The sequence below is a fragment of the Crocuta crocuta genome, unplaced genomic scaffold (assembly GCF_008692635.1).
Source record: "Crocuta crocuta isolate KB4526 unplaced genomic scaffold, BGI_CrCroc_1.0 scaffold97, whole genome shotgun sequence".
Classification (NCBI taxonomy): Eukaryota; Metazoa; Chordata; class Mammalia; order Carnivora; family Hyaenidae; genus Crocuta; species Crocuta crocuta.
In genome coordinates, this window is record NW_027531999.1 from 7,041,998 (window position 1) to 7,063,543 (window position 21,546).

The 21,546-nt window shown below is 40.6% G+C and overlaps 1 protein-coding gene across 1 annotated transcript in view; it reads left to right on the forward strand.

Annotated features, from left to right (window-relative positions):
* Positions 1–93: 93 nt before the first annotated feature.
* The window catches only part of TMBIM4 (transmembrane BAX inhibitor motif containing 4), a 29,225-nt gene continuing 7,772 nt past the window's right edge, over positions 94–21,546 (forward strand). Inside the window, exons 1-3 of the mRNA XM_077775274.1 lie at positions 94–275; positions 16,737–16,845; positions 18,220–18,325. Coding sequence (XP_077631400.1) covers positions 179–275; positions 16,737–16,845; positions 18,220–18,325 — 312 coding nt within the window. The 5' untranslated portion in view covers positions 94–178. The remainder of the gene's footprint in view (positions 276–16,736; positions 16,846–18,219; positions 18,326–21,546) is intronic.

Below are 21,546 nucleotides of genomic sequence, written 5' to 3' on the forward strand. Positions count from 1 at the left end.
NTCCCCAGTCTAACTGAAGCGCTGAGGTGAGCGCATCGATGAGCGTGTGCTGCGCATCGATGAGCGCGGCGGCTCGGCTAGTTGGGGCTGGATTGCTTCATCCCGGAAGTGGGTTGAAGGCCGTTGAGTCCCGGTCCTGGGCCTAGCTGGGCGGGGTGGCTGGGGTTCTGCTACCGACATGGCCGGCCCCGACTCCCGGTACCCCTGCTCCTCGATCGAAGACGACTTTAACTATGGCAGCTGCGTGGCCTCTGCCAGTGTGCACATCCGCATGGGTACGTCTCTCCCCGCCCCTCCGGGCGGCCCTGCGCGGGGCCTGCTGCGCTGTCGGCCTCTGGGCGCGGCTTTCGGCCTCCGGGGAGAGAGCCTCCCGGGCGGGGCTGGCAGGCAAGCGCGGGGCTCCGGGGGTTCAGAGCCAGAGCCCTGCTTCCATCTCTCCGCCCCCGCGCCCCAGCCTCCGAGGAAGAGCGCACCCCCCGGGAGTTGGGAGGACGCGCTGCTTCGGCTCGGCCGGGGCGCCCGGGAGAGCGCGGCTCTGGGGAAGTGCTGTGGTCCGCTGGCTGTGCGACCGAGAGCCGGAACTGGAGCCATGACACTTTAACCCTTCCTTCCTCCGCGTAGAAAAGAGACGGATGAAAACCTCAGCAGCTTTAATTTGACGTCTTTATTTTTTTTTAAATGTTTTATTTATTTCTAGGAGAGAGAGAGAGAGACAGCGTGAGCAGGGGAGGGTCAGAGAGAGAGGGAGTCACAGACTGAAACAGGCTCCAGGCTCTGAGCTGGCAGTCAGCCCAGAGCCCGACGCGGGGCTCGAACCCACGAACCGCGAGATCATGACCTAAGCGAAAGTCGGACGCTTAACCGACTAAGCCACCCAGGCGCCCCTAATTTGACGTCTTTATATTAAAAGAAACGAAAGGTTACTTTTTAAGGTGAAAATAAGTTTATAATGCGATCATTGTGACGTACGCCGGAGGGCAGTTACTTGCTGGCACGTCTTTGGTGTAGGGGATGTGATCACGTTTCAGGTTTTCTATTTACTTGCCTGTCTCCTTGACTGGATTGTAGGATCTGTGAGGGCAGGGACCATATCTCTTCTTGTTCACTAGTTAGTCTCTGCAAGACCTGGAACTCGCCACAAGTTTGAGTATTCATTGAGGCAGTTGCCGAAAATGGGAGCTTTAGAGGTCAATCAAAATACAGTATTCGTTTTAAGTTACTATGCAATATTTACTGGGCAGAATTATTTTGAGTTTAAAATGTTTTTAAAAAAATAAAATGCGTACCTTCATGTAATTAGAATTCATTGTCCTCTCTAGTTCAGCCAATTGATTACAGAAGTTGCTCCAGATTTTCATCCTATCCCTGTGGCTGGAATTTGTACCACAAAGGAATTATGAAGGTCGGATGTACTAAGAATCTTGATCCCTAACATCTTTATTCTTGGAATTGAATTTTGGAATGATTTTGGCAAATGAGCATAGTTTTTTAAGTTAAAAATTTAATGGTGGTCCATTAAAATTTTAAAACATGGTCCATTAAAATTGTATCATCTCCACCATTTTTAAGTGTACAGTTCCGGAGTGTTAAGTATATTCACATTGTTGTGCAACCCATCTCCAGGACCTTCTAATCTTGCAACACTGAAAGATACCATCAGACAACTCCCTGTCTTCCCCTCCCCCAGAGCCAGGCAACTACCATTCTAGTTTCTGTTTTATGAGTTTGGCTACTCTAGACACTGCACGTAAGTGCATCATAATGTATGTGTCATTTCGTGACTGCCTTATTTCATTTAGCATGTTTTCAGGGAGTATCCATTTTGTAGCCTGTATCAGACTTCACTTTTTTAGGAGTGATTTTCCATTTGCAAATAAATTACATTTTGTTAATTCATTTATCTGTTGGTAGTCGCTTGGGTAGCTTTCACCTACTATGAATGATACCGTTATAAACATGTGCACAATACCCCCTTGAGATCTGCTTTGAGTTCTATGCGTACCCCAAAGTGGAATTGCTGGATCATATGTGTTTTAGAGACAGACCTCTCTTTTCCCTCTTGAGTAGGGAGGAAGTGGAATTACTGGATCATACCTGTTTATTCCTTCTTGAGTAGGGAAAAAACCCAGTTCCTCCTCCTGTGTTTCTCTTTACTACTCACACAGAACACTTGAGTTCTGACACTTAGGGTCACCAAATGTGGGTTGTTTTTTTTTTCTACACCAAGCAATTCTGCATGATGCCAGCTGTGTGTCCTACAATTTAACTCAATTCTGACACTGTCTCCTAGGCGATAGCAACAGATCTCATAGGTTAAGGGCTCAGTCCTATAGACTGCTCCCACCCCACTTCAGATGCCAATTGCAAGTAATAAGTAGGTCCCCAGGTAACCCGTAATTTGTTAGACTTGGCTATAAATTGAAGATTCCCATGACTCCTTCCTTGGGTTTGATTAATTTGCCAGAGCAGCTCACAGAACTCAAGGAGACACTTTTACCAGTTTATTAAAAGATACAGGTAAACAGCCAGATGAAGAGAGGGAGTGGGAGGTCTGGGAGGGCACCAAGCGCAGAAGCTTCTGTCCGCATGGAGTGAAGGTGTGTTCCCCTTCCAGGATGTGGATGTGTTCTCTTCACCAACCCGGAAGCTCTCCAGACCATCTTCTTAATGTTTTGTGGAGGCATCCTCACATAGGCATGATCAATTATTAACTCCACTTCTCCCCACTTCAGCAGGGCTCGAAATTCCAACCTTGCTTATGGTTTATTTTTCCTAGCGACCAGCCCTCATCCAGGAGCTCACCTAGAATGGCCTCAGTAGAACAAAAGAGACACCTGTTACCCAGGAAATCACGAGTTCTGTGCCAGAAACCTGAGGCAGAGACTAATATATATTTTCTATTATCTCACTATATGGTCATTGTATTTTTAGTTTTTTGGGGAACCACCATACTGTTTTACATAGTGACTGCACCATTTTATATTCTAAACAACATTGCTCAAGTGTTCCTATTTCTCTACATTCTCACTGACACTTGTTCTCGCCTTTTTTTTCCTCTAGGTAGCCATCCACATGGGCTTGAGGTGATATTTCATTGTGGTTTTGCCATGCATTTCCCTGATAATGAGTGATGTTCAGCATCTTTTCATATACTTTGAAGAAATGTGATTAAGTTGTTTCCCCTTTTTGAAAAGTGGTTATGGATAAAGTTACAGTGTAGATTTTTGTGTCGTCCTCATTTGGGTAAATGCCAACAAGCACAGTTGCTGCATTGTATACTGAGAGTATGGTTAGTTTTGTAAGAAACCACCAAACTGTCTTCCAAAGTAGCTGTACCATTTTGCATTCCACCAGCAACGAATGAGAGGTCCTGTTGCGCCATATTCTAGCCAGCATTTGGTGGTGTCAGGTTTTGGATTTTGGCTAGTCTAGTAGATGTAGTAGTATCTCATTGCTGTTTTAATTGGCATTTCCCGGATAACTTATGAGCATCTTTTCATGTTATTTGCTCTCTGTATATTTTGTTCAGGGAGGTGTCCAGATCCTCTGCGTGCTCTTTAATTGAGTTCATTTTCTTGTTGAATTTTACGAGTTCTTTGTATATTTTGGATAATAGTCCTTTAATCAGATGCATCTTTGCAAATATTTTCTGTTAGGCTGTGGCTTATCTTCTCATTCTCTTGACTTTGTCCATATTTTCATTGGGTTATATATTTGTTGTTGTTGAGTTGTAAGAGTTCCTTATATAGTCTAGATATTAACCTCTTATTGTATATATGATTTACACATTTTCTCCCATTCTGTAGGTTGCCTTTTCACTATATTGATTTGTCCTTTGAGGCAGCTTTAAATTTTGATGTAGTACAATTTATCTCTGAAAAGTACAGCTTTTTTTGCCTGTGCTTTTAGGATCATATTTAAGAAATCATTGCCAAACCCAATGCCATGAAGCTTTTCCCTTGTGTTTTTTTACTAAGAGTTTTTATAGTTTTAGGTCTTATGCTTAGGTCTTGAATTTATTTTGAGTTAATTTTTGTATATGAGGTAATGTAAGGGTTCAACTTCATTCTTTTGCATAAGGATATCCAGTTTTTTCCAGCGCTGTTTGTTAAAGAGACAGCCCTTTCCTTCATTGAATGGTCTTGGCATCCATGTTGACAATCATTTGACCATATATGCAAGGGTTTACTTTTGCTCTTCTAGTCCATTGTGTTCTGTATGTCTGTCTTTATGTCAGTACCACACTATTTTGATTATTCTTTGGTTACTTACTACTCTGTAATAAGTTTTGAAATCAGAAAGTGTGAGACCTCAACCTTTGTTGTTCTTCCGTATTGTTTTGGGTATTCAGGGTCCCTTGAGATTCCATGTTAATTTTTGGATGCATTTTTCTGTATCTGCAAGAAGGACCATTGGGATTTTGATAGGGATTGATGTGGGGTTGCGAGTGAACAGTTAAGTAAGAATTCTTGAGATGTTTTGGGGGCAAAACCGTGCTTTTGTTATAACACAGGGGCAGGACTTGGAGGCAGAAAGAGCTGCACTTTTGCTATAAGAAGTTGGTGGTTAAATGCATAACTGTTCAAGGGGGAGAGAACATGCAAGGAATATTAGATCATAAATGTCTCCGTCGAATTTCTATTTGTAAAACTGCTTTTGCAGATTTTTCTGGTGTTTACCATTCAGCTCGATATTAACTATCAGGCAGGCTATAGGTCAGCTTACTGGGCTAAAGGTGATCGTTTTTCTGCTTCTCTCCCTCATCAGGGATTGCATTAGATCTATAGCTCTTTTTGCGTGTGACATTTAACAACATTAATTTAACAACACTAAACAATAGTTTAATCTATGAACATTGGATGTTGTTGGATGTCATGTATTTGTGCCTTCTTTCAGCAGTGTTTTGTAGTTTTCAGAGTACAAGTCTTTCTTGCCTTCTTGGTTAGATTTCTAAGTATTTTGTCCTTTTTGATCCTATTGTAAGTGGAAGTTCTCCCTTAAGTTTCTTTTCCTTTTTGACTTGCTCATTGTTGGTGGATAAAATGCAACTGATTTTTTTGCATGTTGATTTTGTATCGTGGAACTTAGTTGAATTCATTCGTTAGTTCTATCTAATTGCTTGTGGAATCTTTAGAGTTTTCTACATATAAGATCATGTCATGTGTAAACAGAGATAATTTTACTTTTTTTTCCTTTCCAGTTTGGATTCCTTTTATTTCTTTTATCCTGCCCAGTTGCTCTGGCTAGGACTTCAGTACTATGTTAAATAAAAGTGGCAAAGCAGACATCCTTGACTTGTTCTGAGCTTAGAGGAAAAATTTTCAGTTTTTCACTGCTGAGTATTATTATATTAGCTGTGGGCTTGTCATATATAGCCCTTATTAGGTTGAGGCAGTTTCCTTCTCTTCCTTGTTTGTTGCGTGTCTTTATCATGAGTGGTTGTTGGATACTGGCAAATGCTTTTTCTACATCAGTTTCTGCTGATCCAAAGGTGATAAGGAAAGGATAGGAAGAGAAAATAGCACCTCTTGCAGCAAATTGAATTTGTGTAGAGGTGGCATCAGATGTGTGAATACAAGGCATTTATTAGAGAAAAAAAATTTGAATCATTAATATAGAAGAAGAAGCATCTCCTTTTTATTGACTATAAAGGTAGTGAGGAAATAAAAGTTTTGGAAGTCTCAATTGCTGCCTTAAGGCATTAGTTGGGGTGGCCAGTGGCCAAACTAACCTGTAATGACAACTTAGTGAAATTCTTTTTTTTTTCTGAATTAATTTGCTTTAATGTTTATTTGTATTTGAGAAAGAGAGAGAGAGAAAGACAGTGTGCGAGCAGGGGAGGGGCAGAGAGAGATGGAGACAGAATCTGAAGCAGGCTCTAGGCTCTGAGCTGTCAGCACAGAGCCCTACATGGGGCTCATGTGAGATCACAACCTGAGCCGCAGTCAGATGCTAATTAGCCGGTTGAGCTACCCAAGCACCCCTAATTTTTAAATTTAATTGTGAAAGAGCACGAGCAGGTTGAGAGGGGCCATGGCAGAGAGAGAGGATCTTAAGCAGCCTCCATATCCAGTGTGGAGCCTGACGTGGGACTCCATCCCACAATCCTGTGATCAGGACCTGAGCCGAAATTAAGAGTTGGGTGCTCAACCAACTGAGCCATCCAGGCTCCCCTCAAAGATCAATTTTTAGAAGTGAAATTTTAGGGTCAAAAGAGTATGAGCGTTTTCAGTGTGGTTGATATCATTAACTACCCTCCAAAGAGATTGTACTTATTGACTGTTGACAAACAATATATGAGGATACATTTTTTGCACCCTCACCAACACGTAGCATCATCCATTTGTTTAACATTTGGCAGTCTATTGGATCAGGGGTTGGCAAACATTTTCTACAAAAGGCCAAATCTAAATATTTTCAGCTTTGTGGGACCATTGGTCATGTTGCATCTACTCAGCTATGCCATTGCATATGTGCAAAGGCAGCTGTAGACGATATGTAAATGGGAGAGTGTGGTTGTGACCAGTACGTCTTTAATTACAAAATCAGGTGGTGGGCTGGATTTGGCCCATGAGCCATAGTTTGCTGACTCTTGTGGTAGGTAAAAGATGTTTTCTTGGGGCGCCTGGGTGGCTCAGTCGGTTAAACATCTGACTTCGGCTCAGGTCATGATCTCATGGTTCGTGGGTTTGAGCCCTGCGTCGGGCTCTGTGCTGACAGCTAGGTCAGAGCCTGGAGCCTGCTTCAGATTCTGTGTCTCCCTCTCTCTCTGACTCTCCCCTGCTCATGCTCTCTCTCAGAAATAAATAAAACATCTTTTAAAAAAGATGTTTTCTTTTAATTTGCATGTTTTAACCTTGTAAGTGAAGGTGAGCACTTTCCTTTATTTACAAAACTATTGGGCCCTGTACTGATGTTAGGGATAGCAGTGACCACAATATTTCAGTTGTTTGTTTTTTGTTTTTTTTTTAAGAGAGAGTGCGTGTGTTTGCATGTGTGTGTGTAAGCAGGAGAGGGGTAGAGGGAGGAGGAGAGAGAGGATCTCGAGCAGGCGTCATGCCCAGTGCAGAGCCTGATGTGGGACTCAATCTTACAGACTGATCATGAGCCAAGATCAGGAGGAATTAGATAGATGCTCAACCGACTGAGCCACTCAGGCACCCCACTCTTGAAGACTCGTAATTTGGATAAGGGAGTTGGGGAGACAGACCCTAAAGAAGTGAGCAAATAAATAGGTTATTTGCTGTGATAAGTTCCCTGAAGAAAAGACACCGTGATGGAATAGACAGTAGGGTTCAGAGTGGCAACTATTTCAGTTAAGGAATGGTCAGGAAAAGAGCTCTTAAAGGAGGTGGTAGTTGTGTTGTATGAGAAGGAAGTAGCCACATTTATTCATTATTGCTTCATTAAAAAGTTACCCCAAAGTTTACTGGCTTAGAACACCGCATTGTTACTATTTCACACAGTTTCTGAGCAGGAATTGGAGAGATTTGGCTTGGTGGTTCTGGCTCAAGGTGTCCCGTGAGATTCTATTCAAGATGAGTGCTGTGGCTGCAGTCAGCTGAAGGCATGACTAGTCTGGAGGATCTGCTTTCTGGAACTCTTACTCGCGTGGATGTTGACAAAAGGCCTCTCAGTTCTTTGCCACATGACCTTCATAGGCTCCTTGTGTGGCCTCATTGCATGGCAGCTGCCTTCCCCAGAGCGAGTGATTCATTAGAGAACAATGAGGAAGCCACAGTGTCTTTAATGAACTAGTCATGGTAATCACATGCACCATCACATCCCGCATTATATTCATTAGTAAAGCAAGTCACTAAGTCCATCCACACTCCAAGGTGTGAGATTTAGGCTCCACCTTTTGAAGTTAAGTGTTACATAATTTATAGGAATGTTTTATTCTCTTTCTTCCTTCCTTTCTCTCTCTTTCTTTTTTTCTTTATGAATGCTGAGTTATTTTTGAGAGAGAGAAAGAGAACATCCATACAAGAGTGGGGAAGGGGCAGAGAGAGGGAGACAGAGAATCTGAAGCAGAGTCTGCTTTGTTTATAGGCATGTTTTAAACCACCACAGTCTTTCGTCACAAATTTTTCTTCCACGTGCATTCTAAGACCCTCCAAAGGTCTTATCCAGTATAGCATCAGTGCAAAGTCTAGAGTTTTCTTTTTTTTTTAATTTTATATTTTATTTATTTCTGAGAGACAGAGAGAGCACACATGAGCAAGCAGGGGAGGGTCAGAGAGAGAGGGAGACACAGAATCTGAAACAGGCTCCAGGCTGGCTGCCAGCACAGAGCCCGACGCGGGGCTCGAACCCACAAACTGTGAGATCATGACCTGAGCCTAAGTCGGATGCTTATCTGACTGAGCCACCCAGGTGCCCCTAGAGTTTTCTCATCTAAATCAAATCCAGATGTGGATGAGGACACTTGGGTGTCATTCTTTAAATATATTCTTGGAGTGTATTTTCTCTTGAAGATTTTGGAACTAAAGAGACAAATTATCCATACCCACACACATCCAATATCCATAAGTAGATCAGGCATAATTTGGTGGTATTTTTTCCAATAAAATTCTTCTAAAAACTTTGGGGGTTTCGTATGATTCTTCTTGTGGTTCATTCCATTAGACAAAAGCCACACCCAGAAGTGTCTTAGGGTAAGCTTTGGCCAAGACTGCTGAGTGACGATTTCCTCAAGCTTCTCAAAAGACCTGTTGTTTGAATGGTTCTTCTGAGGTGCAGAGTTGGATATTTGTGAGATTTTAACAAAAGATCCTCACATCCTCTATCTCTCCTCTTGCATTTTATTTTTTATTTTTTTTAGTTTATTGTCAAGTTGGTTTCCATATAACACCCAGTGCTCGTCCCCACAAGTGCCCTCCTCCATGCCCATCACCCCCCTTCCTCTCTCCTCCACCCCCATCAGCCCTCAGTTTGTTTTCAGCATTCAAGAGTCTCTCATGGTTTGCCTCCCTCCCTTTCCCCAACTATTTTTCCCCTTCTTCTTCCCCATGGTCCTCCATTATCTTCCTCCTAATCCACCTATATGTGCAAACATATGGTATCTGTCCTTCTCTGCCTGACTTATTTCGCTCAGCGTAACACCCTCGAAGTCCATCCATGTTGCTACACATGGCCAGATTTCATTGTTTCTCATTGCCATGTAGTATTCCATGGTATAGATAAACCACATCTTCTTGATCTGTTCATCAGTTGATGGACAGTTAGGTTCTTTCCATGTTTTGGCTATTGTTGAGAGTGCTGCTATGAACATTGGGGTCCATGTGCCCCTGTGCATCAGCACTTCTGTATCCCTTGGGTAAATTCCTGGCAGTGAGACTGCTGGGTCATTGGGGAGTTCTGTTGTTAACTTTTTGAAGAACCTCCATACTGTTTTCCAGAGGGGTTGCACCAGCTTACATTCCCACCAACAGTGTAAGAGGGTGCCGTTTCTCCACATTCTCGCCAGCATCTAGAGTTCTCTGATTTGCTCATTTTTAGCCACTCTGACTGGCGTGAGGTGGTATCTCAGTGTGGTTTTGGTTTGTATTTCCCTGATGAGGAGGGACGCTGAGCATCGTTTCATGTGTCTGTTGGCCATCTGGATGTCCTCTTTGGAGAAGTGTCTGTTCATGTCTTCTGCCCATTTCTTCACTGGATTATTTGTTTTTCCGGTGTGGAGTTTGATGAGTTCCTAATAGATATTGGATACTAGCCCTTTATCTGATATGTCATTTGCAACTATGTTTTCCCATTCTGTCAGTTGCCTATTAGTTTTGTTGATTGTTTCCTTTGCCATGCATAAGCTTTTTATCTTGATGAGGTCCCAGGAGTTCATTTTTGCTCTTGATTCCCTTGCCTTTGGGGATGTGTCAAGTAAGAAATTGCTGCGGTTGTGGTCAAGGAGGCTTTTTCCTGCTTTCTCTTCTAGGGTTTTGATGGTTTCCTATCTCATATTCAGATCCTTCATCCATTGTGAGTTTATTTTTGGGTATGGTGTGAGAAAATGATCTAGTTTTGTTCTTCTGCATGTTGTCCAGTTCTCCCAGCACCATCTGTTAAAGAGGCTGTCTTTTTTCCATTGCATACTCTTTCCCGCTTTGTCAAAGATTAGTTGGCCATACATTTGTGGGTCCAATTCTGAGTTCTCTATTCTATTCCATTGGTCTTTGTGTCTGTTTTTGTGCCAATACCATACTGTCTTGATGATTATAGCTTTGAAGTAGAGGCTAAAGTCTGGGATGGTGATGCCTCCCGTTTTGGTTTTCTTCTTCAATATTACTTTGGCTATTCGGGGTCTTTTGTGGTTCCAAACAAATTTTAGGATAGTTTGTTCTAGTTTTGAGAAGAATGCTAGTGCAATTTTGATTGGCATTGTATTGAATGTGTAGATTGCTTTGGGTAGTAATGACATCTTAACTATATTTATTCTTCCGATCCATGAGCCTGGAATGTTTTTCCATTTCTTTGTGTTTTCTTCAATTTCCTTCATAAGCTTTCTATAGTTTTCATCATACAGATCTCCTATATCTTTGGTTAGGTTTATTCCTAGGTATTTTATGGCTTTTTGTGCAATTGTGAATGGGATAGTTTCTTGATTTTCTGTTGCTTCATTATTTGTGTATAAAAATGCTACCGATTTCTGTACATTGATTTTGTATCCTGTAACTTTGCTGAATTCATGGATTAGCTCTAGTAGGCTTTTGGCGGAGAGTGTCAGGTTTTCTATGTAGAGTATCATGTCGTCTGCGAAAAGTGAGAGTTTGACTTCTTCTTTACCAATTCTGATGCTTTTTATTTCCTTTTGTTGTCTGATGGCTGATGGTAGGACTTCCAGCACTATGTTAAACAACAGTGGTGAGAGTGGACATCCCTGTCATGTTTCTGATCTCGGGAAAGCTCTCAGTTTTTCCCCATTGTCTCCTCTTGCATTTTAACATAAGCAGCAAGAGTCCAGCAAGGACCTTCAGTACTTTATCTGGAAATCTCCTTAGTATGATCATGTACTTGATTAGGTACATTTTCAACACTTTCCATGTTCCCACAGGTGACAGTGTTGCTAAATTTTTTGTCAGCACAAACCACTTTCCATTAAGCTGTTACCCATATCCTCCTGAAAGGTGTCATCCTTCTGTAAACAGTTTCTTCAAGGCGTTTTGAGCTTTTACCTCAGAGATCTGCCATGTCCCACCCACTGCCTGATTCCAAAGCCTTTCATATTTTAGGTTTTTGGTGTGTCAGCAGCTCCCTTTCAGGTAACAAAATTTAAATTAGTTTTCTATTGCTGTGTGGCAAATTACCACAAAATGTGGTATACCACAGAATGCTTGAATAAACACCTATTATCCATTTCTAAGAGCCAAGTATCTTACTGATTTGAGATCAGGATTTGTCAAAGGTTGTAGTCAACATGTTGGCTGGGGTTGTAGTCACCTGAAGGTCTGACTGGAGCTTGAAGGGCATGCTTCCAAGAAGGCACACTCAGATCATTATTAAGCAGAAGGCCTGTTCTCACTGGCTGTGGGCAAGAGACCTCAGTTTCCTACTACGTGGATTTTTCTGTAGGACTACTTGAATGTCCTCACAACTTTGGCAGCTGGCTTCTCCTGTAGCATTCACTCTCACTGGGGACAGTACTGCCTCCAAGGGGGTGGAAATTGGTTCTTGAGGTGGAGGGCAAAACAATCTCAGATTTTATGATAATATGTACCCTTCCAAAGAGTTGTGGTACATAAACAGATATGTGTGGCATTAAAACTTTATCGGCAAACTATTAGGAAAACATGTCCAGAAGGCTTCTTAGGTTCACAATAATGAAAAAAGGGAGGTTGAGCAACAGTGCCCTAGAGTGAGTCTTCTAAGAAAGGGCAAGTATGGGTGGCACAGTCAGTTAAGCATCCGACTTTGACTGAGGTCATGATCTCATGCTTTGTGGGTTTGATTTCTGCATTGGACTCTGTGCTGACAGCTCAGAGCCTGGAGCCTGCTTCAGATTCTGTGTCTCCATCTCTCTTTGCCCCTCCCCTGCTCTGTCTCTCAAAAATAATTAAACATGAAAGAAAGAAAGAAAGAAAGAAAGAAAGAAAGAAAGAAAGAAAGAAAGAAAGAAAGAAAGAAAGAGTAGGTAGTAGCTATATTACTTTTGAAAAAATTTTTTAAAAAATGTTTATTTATTTATGAGAGAGAGAGAGAGAAACCGAGCATGAGCAGAAGAGAGAGGGAGTCACAGAATCTGAAGCAGGCTCCAGGCTCTGAGCTGTCAACACAGAGCCTGATGTGAGGCTCGAACTCAAGGGTACTGCGAGATCATGACCTGAGCTGAAGTTGGACACGTAACCGACTGAGTCACCCAGAGGCCTCTACTTTTTTTTTTTAACTGAGGTATAAAAAATTGCCTTTTAAGACTTAGTCTTAGACATAACATACATTGTTGCTTCTGCCTTATTCTTTTTGTTCAGAAGTGAATCTCTTGAAGGGAGTGTCACTAAATTGTGGATGTTTTAAACCACCATTACATATAAAGAGTGATAAAAGCATCCCAGGCAGAGGAGACAGCAAGGGCAGAGGCCCAGACCTAGGAAGGAGTTGGCATGCTTGCAGAACAGAAAGGTAGCAAGTGTGGGGAAAGCATAGTGAGGAAGGGAAGAGGGTGTGTGCTGAGGTTGGAAAAGTTGTTTATCAGGTAGGGCCTTGTAGGCCCCATAGAAGCTTTGAATTTTATCCTAAGTGTTTAAGCATGTGACGTGGTTTATTTTACAAAAAGATCACTCTGACAGATGCGGGGAGAATGGATTGAGACCACGGGTCGGACCAGAGGAGAGGCATGGAGACTGATGAGAAGGCCACTTTAGGAGTAGGTGAGATATCAGACCGACTCTGACTGCAGGGGTAGTGGTTGGACATGTTGTACTTTGTGAAGAGCAGCTCCGGTAGTTGTGGATGGGTTGGGAGGAAGGAGGGGAATCAGACACGATGTCCACATTTTTGGTGTGGGGGCTGTTGGTGCTGGTTACGGAGAAGTCTTGGGAGAAGGACAGACAGAACCGCGAAGAAATGAAGAGTTGCTGTTTTGGCCGTGTTAAGTTTGAATAGAAAGGGGGGAAATAAAAGTAGAAGGGGGAGATATCAGGCTTCAAAAATAAATTGGAAGATAATTGCTATTTGATTTATATTCTTTTCCTGCTGGCTCTTTTATTTTTCTGTGTGAGCTGAGTGTGTATAGCCTTTGCCGTGTTTTAGGTTAGTTACTCAAAATGGGTGTCAAATGTTGCTTTTTCTTTGGATTTGGTTTAAGATTCTTTTTTTAAGGGGTAGAGAAAAGCTGTGATTGTGAGCATAAGGATTATTTTTATGATGAATTTACTGGCTTAGCACAAGTTTATTTTTTAAAGAAAGATTTTATTTTTAAGTAATCTCTACACCCAGCATGGGGCTTGAACTTACACCTGCAAGATCAAGAGTCACACACTTTACTGACTGAGCCAGCCAGGCACCCCTGCAAGGTTTCTTTAAAATGTTTTTCCATTACAAAAGTAAAAACTATTTATTGGTGATAAAGAAAAACAACGGAGATTAGCAAGGAACTGAACGTGAAAATCCTCCTCACTCATGTTGCTCAGAGAAAAATCATTATTAACACCTCAATGTATACTTTTATTTCATATGTACTTGTGCACCAACACGCACATACAAATAAACATTAAGCACACTATTTTGACCTGTAGAACAGTTCCATCAAACGGTAAAGATTAACGTTAACTTTCGCTGCTTAATTGAGAAAATACAGGGAATGGGTTTGAGTTAGGTGAGGTACCTAATATGGTATCAAAATTGAAGAATATGATTTTTTTTTTTTTTTGAGTCTGGAAAATCCCTTGAGGGAATCATAGTGTGGCCTTTGGTTTAGTAATTAAGTTCACAGAAAGATGGCCCAAATAACATTGTCCGTGGCAGTAATATATGCTTTAACTTGCTTTTGTGAAAAAAGTGGAAATAACCTCGTACAGCATGCAAGCATCAGGCCCTTTTTAAGAAAGGAAGTTGTAGATCTGTGGTAGAGATGAGCACTTTCGTGAAAGATACATCATGCCTACACGTAGGACAAAATACAACCGGTAGTGTTACTGAGTCATTGGCTAAATTATATGTTCAGTACAACCTGTTTAAGACATGAGGATGGGGCGCCTGGGTGGCTTAGTCGGTTAAGTGTCCGACTTTCGCTTAGGTCATGATCTCGCGGTTCGTGGGTTTGAGCCCTGCATCGGGCTCTGTGCTGACTGCCAGCTCAGAGCCTGGAGCCTGCTTCAGAGTCTGTGATTCCCTTTCTCTCTGACCCTCCCCTGCTCACACTGTCTCTCTCTCTCTCTCCTAGAAATAAATAAAACATTTAAAAAAATTAAAAAAAGAAAGAACTGTATCTTTAAAAAAAAAGACATTAGGAAAAACTCACAGTCTGTTTTGGATTAGGTATCAGAGGGAAACGTTAAGATTTAAGGTGGGATCATTTTAAGGATTAAATCTTGGTATTTATGAAAATTTCCTATTCTTATTATTTAGTATTTGGCTTACATGCTGTCAAAGCACTTCATCCTTAGTTGGGAAGCCAGGTCTATAGTAAGAATTCTTTTCAGAGGTGACATTTATTGTATGAGCATGGTCATGAGAAGCAAGAGACAATGTTTCATCTTGTTTTGTTGGGAAAAAAGGGGGCCAGCAGTGGTTTTATTGCCTACCTAAGCACAATGCTCTATGTAAGTTATGTGGCTCCATTGTTGTTTTATTTTTTTAATACTCTTTTTTTCNCAGGCGCCCCAGAATTTACCTTTCATAAATTCGACACAAATTATTTAAAAGCCAATAAAATGTAATGAGTATTTATTGTGTGCCATGCACTTTGCTGGTTGTTTGGGGTATAAAAATGAGTGAGTCATATTCCCTATTATTAGGGAGATTTTTAGTCTCTATAGTGGGATGGGAGTGAAGGGCTAGTAGGCTTATTAATTATATGAAGCAATTAGAAGTTTCTTTAGGGCTCCTCGGGAATAGGAGGTGGAACCTTTAATTCTGATGGGGGAAATGATCAAGGCTGAATCTTGAAAGATGATTGCAGCTACAGGGGTGAGGAGAGAAGGATGTTATTATTCTATCAGTCTGTGTACATACAGGAGGTGGAAACTCTTATTAGTGTTTATTTCTGAAACTGGTGGTGAGTTGGGGATTCACTGTGTTACCTATATCATCTGCATGTCAGATGACTTTACTAAGTGTTTACATCATTAGAACTTGGAGATTATTTATGGATGTTAATAATAAAGTATCCTGAAAGTAAGAATTTCCTACTGTATAGAAACTAGAGGAAGAGGTACTATAAGTGAGAAATAAAAGTATATGAGTGAAAGTAAATTTATGTATTATTTGCCTTTTAAGGATAAGTTTTATTTTGAGGAAACGTTTGCACTGCTTGGAAATTAAGATTTTTTTTTTAATTTGTATCTAGCCATATGCTTTCTATTCCTGCTTTTCAGTTTCAAGATAGATTTGTTGTTTAGATATGTTCTGTTTTTAATCTTTTGCTTTGTTTATGCTGCTGTGTACAAACAGTGTTTCATACTTTCTTTTTCTTTTGATGAAAACATTCTCTTTTCTTTTTCTTTTTCTTTCTCTTTCTCTTTTTCTTTTTTAAGTAAGCTCTATGCCCAACATGGGACTTGAACTTAAAAAACTCTGAGATCAAGAGTCACATACTCAACCTACTGAACCGGCCAGGCCACCCATTGGTGTTTGTTTGTTTGTTGCTATTCTTTTTTAATTCTTTTTAACGTTTTTTTTTTTTAATTTTTTAATGTTTTATTTATTTCTGAGAGAGAGAGACAGTGTGAGCAGGGGAGGGTCAGAGAGAGGGGGAGGTACAGAATCTGAAACAGGCTCCGGGCTCTGAGCTACCTGTCAGCACAGAGCCCGACGCAGGGCTCGAACCCACGAACTGTGAGAACATGACCTGAGCCAGAGTCGGACACTAACCCACTTAGCCACCCAGGTGCCCCTAACGTTTTATTTATTATTGAGAGACAGAGTGTGAGCGGGGGAGGGGCAGAGAGAGGTGGTGACACAGAATCCAAAGCAGGCTCCGGGCTCTGAGCTGTCAGCACAGAGCCCAATGTGGGGCTCAAACTCACAAACTGCGAGATCATGACCTGAGCCGAGATCTGACACTTAACTGACTGAGCCACCCAGGCACCCCAAGGACACCCATTGTTGAAAACATTTTTATTCTGGCCTGTTTATTTTTTTTAGACTCCTGCTTCTTGAAGGATAGTTATCACTTAAAATTTGTGATTTCTTTGGAAGTATTTTCTGTTTTTGTTTTTAGTTTAAGTTCCAGACTACATTATTTGGATTCAGATTTAAAGATTATGTATAAAATTTGAATGTTTCTGGGGCGCCTGGGTGGCTCAGTCGGTTAAGCATCTGACTTCAGCTCAGGTCTTGATTTCACGGCCTGTGAGTTCGAGCCCTGCATCAGGCTCCCTGCTGACAGCTCAGAGCCTGGAGCCTGCTTTGAATTCTGTGTATCCCTCTCTCTCTGACCCTTCCCTGCTCCCATTCTGTCTCTCAAAAATGAATGTTCAAAAAACAATTTTGAAAAAAAAAATAATGTTTGTAAGAACATATCTGATCCTGCCATTCTGTGATAAATGCTCAAGAATACCATCATGTGTAATTATTTTCTTTTTCAGCCTTTCTAAGAAAAGTCTACACCATCCTTTCTCTGCAAGTTCTTTTAACTACAGTGACATCTTCATTTTTTACATACTTTGAGTCTATACGGACATTTGTACATGAGAGGTAAGGTGATAAGATGATTTTCAGTCATTTTTAGCTGCTGCTTATGAACAAAAGGGCATATTATAAGCAAAGTTCCCTTTTTTTCTCCATTAACTTCTGAGGTTAGAATGTAAAAATGGTTCATTATTAACTTTTGTAAATAAGACTAGTTTTGATAAGGGAAATGTTCTGCAACATGATATTTACCTCTGAACCTTTTAGCTTACAGTTTTATAGGGTTAAACTTTCATCTCCTGAAATAGTATTAAGAATTTTTACTGTATGCAGGTTTTTTTTTAGGTTTATTTATTTATTTTGGGGGAGAGAGAGAGAGAAGACAATCCCAAGCAGGCTCGGCACTGTCAGCACAGAGCCTGATACGGAGCTCGAACTGACAAACCACGAGATCACGACCTCAACCAAAATCAAGAGTCAGTCACTTAACCAACTGAGCCACCCAGGCGCCCCCACTGTATGGAGTTTTTAAATTTAATTTATTTTTGCTTTTATTATACTTATGCGCAGTCCCCAAAGCCTAAGACAACGCTTAAAGAATAAGGTACTTTAAATAAAGGAGTCTTTAATTTGTCTTGGTGTTGGATCATGACTAGTATAATTTCACTGAGAAATTTCCAAAGGAGCTTCATATAGTTCATCCCTAATTTGTTAAAGATTTGACCTCCAAAATAATTATTTCCATGGCTAAAAGTTATAGAAGTTTTTTCATATTAAAGGAAAAATATGGGCACCTGGGTGGCTCTGTCATTTCAGCATCCAACTTCAGCTCAGGTCATAATCTCACAGTTGGTGAGTTTGAGCCCCACGTCAAGCTCTGCATTGATAGCTTGCCACCTGCTTCAGATTCTGTGTGTGTCTCTCTCTCTCCTTCCCCGTTCACATATTGTGTCTCTCTCTGTAATAAGTAAAACATTAAGAAAGAAAAAGAAAGAATGAATATTGTCTTGGAAGCAGACAATTTCTATCATCACTTCCCCTGCAAAAACATTAGTTTGTTATTTGAGGTAAAGTTCTTTACTTGAAATTACAGCTGTATAGTAAGTGTACATAAAATTTGTTTATTATTTAATAACTATTCCTTATTTCAGTTTTAAAAAGCACTATGCTAATTGCAAAAATACACAAATATGATAGAAGTTCACGAAGTCAAAAGGAAAAGTGCTCCCCGTTCATTATAGGCTCTTTTCTTTGTCCCGCTGCTCATCCCCTGCTCACACCCCTCATATTCCCTGAACAGAAAAATAGTTTCTTTTGACAGTTTGGTGCAGTTCCTTCCACACCACAAATACACAAATGCAACAGACAGATTTTATTATATTGGTTAATACTATTTCTTCTGTTTTTAAGCTTAAAAATGCTTCTAATTTTATCTTTCAGTCCTGCCTTAATTGTGGTGTTTGCCCTTGGATCTTTGGGTTTGATTTTAGCATTGACCGTAAACAGACATAAGCATCCCCTTAACCTGTACCTGCTTTTTGGATTCGTGAGTATTTTGGCAGTATCTGTTACTTTAACATTTATTCTTGTGTCTTAACTTTCTTTATTTCATTGAGTGCAAGTACATATAGTAGCAAAACAAAAGTAATCAGTTTTTAATAAATTCAAGTATTTTAGGAAATTACATGTAACTTTCTAGTCTTTAAAATTTTTAACCTTTGTCAGGTTCAAACTTTTGAGTGTTTTTTGTTTTGTTTTTTTCTGTCAATATTATGATATGATGGAAAAGAATAGTGAATTGGAATCTCATGACTTGGCTTTTCTACCATTGTGGTTATGTGACATTTGGCAGGGTTTTTAGCCTTTCCGTACCTAGTTAGCTCATATATAAAATGAAAATATTAGAGTAGATTATCCCTGTGATACTTTGCACCCCTAATATTCTGTGATTTTCTTGAGAAAAAAATTATAGCCTGAATTTCATAGACTTGAAATCTTTATGATTAACTCCTCAGTGCTGTTTATTTTTTAATTTCTTTTTAATGTTTATTTTTGAGAGAGAGAGAGAGAGAGAGAGAGCAAGCATGAGTTGGGGAAGGGCAGAGAGGGAGACACAGAATCCAAAGCAGGTTCCAGGCTCCAAGCTGTCAGCACAGAGCCCGATGCAGGGCTTGAATTCACGAACTATGTGATTGTGACCTGAGCCAAAGTCGGACATTCAACCGACTGAGCCACGCAGGCGCCCTCTCAGTGTGATTTTTATCTTAGTACTCTGTTCTTTTAAAGGACCATTTTGCTCAATTGATGTGCTCTACTAATTTGTTTTAAAATCATCGTGAGGAGGGAGCCTGGGTGGCTTAGTCAATTAAGTGTCTGACTTTGGATTTCAGCTCAGGTCACAGTCTCATGGATTTCATGAGTTTGAGCCCAGCGTTAGGCTCTACACTGGCAGCATAGAGCCTGCTTGGGGTTCTCTCTCACTCTCTCTTTGCTCTTCCCCTGCTTATTCTTTCTCTTTCAAAATTAAATAAATAAATAAATAAATATCTTAATTGGGGAACTTAACTTTAGGCTGTTTGTAAATAAATAAATAAATAAATATCATAATTGGGGAACTTAACTTTAGGCTGTTTGTTTAGATGTTTGTGAAAATTAAAACCCAAACTACAACCTATGAAAATCCAATCCTATAATATGACCAGAATGAGTTGTAAGCCTCAAGTTATATATCTTTTAAATTATTTTTCTTGTTCTCATATCCAGTAGGACTTTGGGTTCTAACCTAAAAATTTACTTCAAAACACTTCAAACTAATATTAATTTTATAGCCAAATCCGAATGAAAATGCTGTTTACCAGATTAAAATACTTTAAACTGAAGAAAGTTTGTGAATTCCGGTAACAAGTTTATGTTACTATGATGAAAGAAACCTCGTGACTTTGGAAATTTCAATTATAAGAAAGGTTATTCATTTAAATCTTAGTTTCTTTTGTTTGCCAAGTATCAGAACCCTAACCCAAGTTATCTCAAGTACTGTGAAGTTTATAAGAGCTTGGGAACCCACCAAGAAGGGGCCTTAAGTAGACAAGGAACTCTAGAGGTAGATTTCTAGGAATGATGCTATTGTAGGAAATTCAGAGCAAGAATTGGGAGTCTTTTCCCCTTCTATTTGTTTTTAATTTTTTTTCAATATTTATTTATTTTTGAGAGAGAGAGAGAGAGACAGAGCATAAGCAGGGAGGGGAGGGACACACACACACACACACACACACACACACACACACACAGAATGCGAAGCAGGCTCCAGCTCTGAACTGTCAGCACAGAGCCCAACGTGGGGGCTTGAACTCATGAACCGCAAGATCAAGACCTGAGCCAAAGTAGGATGCCTAACTGACTGAGCCACCCAGGCGCCCCTCTTCCCCCTTCTGTTACATCTCTTCTCTACTTTACAGCTGTCCTTACACATAATTTTCCTCTTTGCTGTCTTTAGTGGGTTTTTTTTAAAAATCTATTTATTTATTTTTGAGAGAGAGAGCAAGCAGAGTAAGGGCAGAGAGAGAAGAGAGAGGAGCCCAAGCAGGGTTTGCACTGTTAGCTGCAATGTCAGCACGGAGCCCCATGCGGGTGTCTGACTCAGGAACAGTGAGATCACCACCTGAGCTGAAATCAAGAGCAGATGCTTAACCGACTGAGCCACCCAGGCGCCCCTGCTGTCTTTAGTTTTTATATGGTGCATTGTGGGCCCTCATATAGTTCGTTAACCTTTAACTTTAGCTCCTGCTGCCATTACTTCATTCTCTAGGTTTAGATTCCTAAGTGAGAAAGAGTCTGATTGACACAGGTTATTATTGGCACAGTTCACACTGTAGGTTGTTAACCAGTATGTGGGTTGGGAGCCCTTGGGTTAGATGCCAACTCCTGTCCCAGTCATCTTTGTCCTAGGAGAAAGGGAGGGGCATAAAAAGAAACTGCCATATGGAGTTCCTCTTCAACTTTATAAAAAGCCAGGCTCCTTTCAAAAAGACTGTGTTTGATTTCTATCTGGCATGGACCAACTTTTGTCCAGCAGAGAGAGGACCTACATTCCCCATTAGCCAAATGCTTGTGGGCAAGATGGTTACTTCCTCCTATACCCGTAGCTAAAAATGGGTGAACAGCTAAGGAGACTTATATAATACATTTCAGATTATTCAGAGACCTCTGATACCAGGCTACTGTGTCCTGTTCTACCAAAGTAGAAAAGAAGGTGGATCTTATCTTGTTTTAGAAGGTGTGTATGTGTGTGTTCACGTCCACATACTTAAAAGGAGCCATTATTTTGGGGTGGTGGTATGTTTTCCTAGTCTTCTCTTTTCTCCTGTCACACTGTCTTGTTTTCTTTGGATACTTGAGTATGGGGTAGGATTTCTTACCTAAAGTCATGTGACAAGTATCAAGAAAGTGGTATAATCATATTTTCCCAGAAAAAAAATATTACTATCAATTTTTTGCTACCACTTTCCTAACACCGACAACAGCATTACAACAAAATGGGGCAGTGGCTTCATTGCCTCCACATCTGTGTACATTTCTGATGCCATTTTTGCTCTGGTTCTGTTAGATTTCTTTTCTTTTCTTTTTTTTTAATAGTTTATTGTCAAGTTTCTGGTTCTGTAAGATTTCTTGATTCCATATAGGGAGAGTTACAGGGAGTGCTTCTACCAGGACTACGAGTATACAGGCACTGCCGTTATTTCTGGCTTTGGCTTTGTGATACAGTCTATC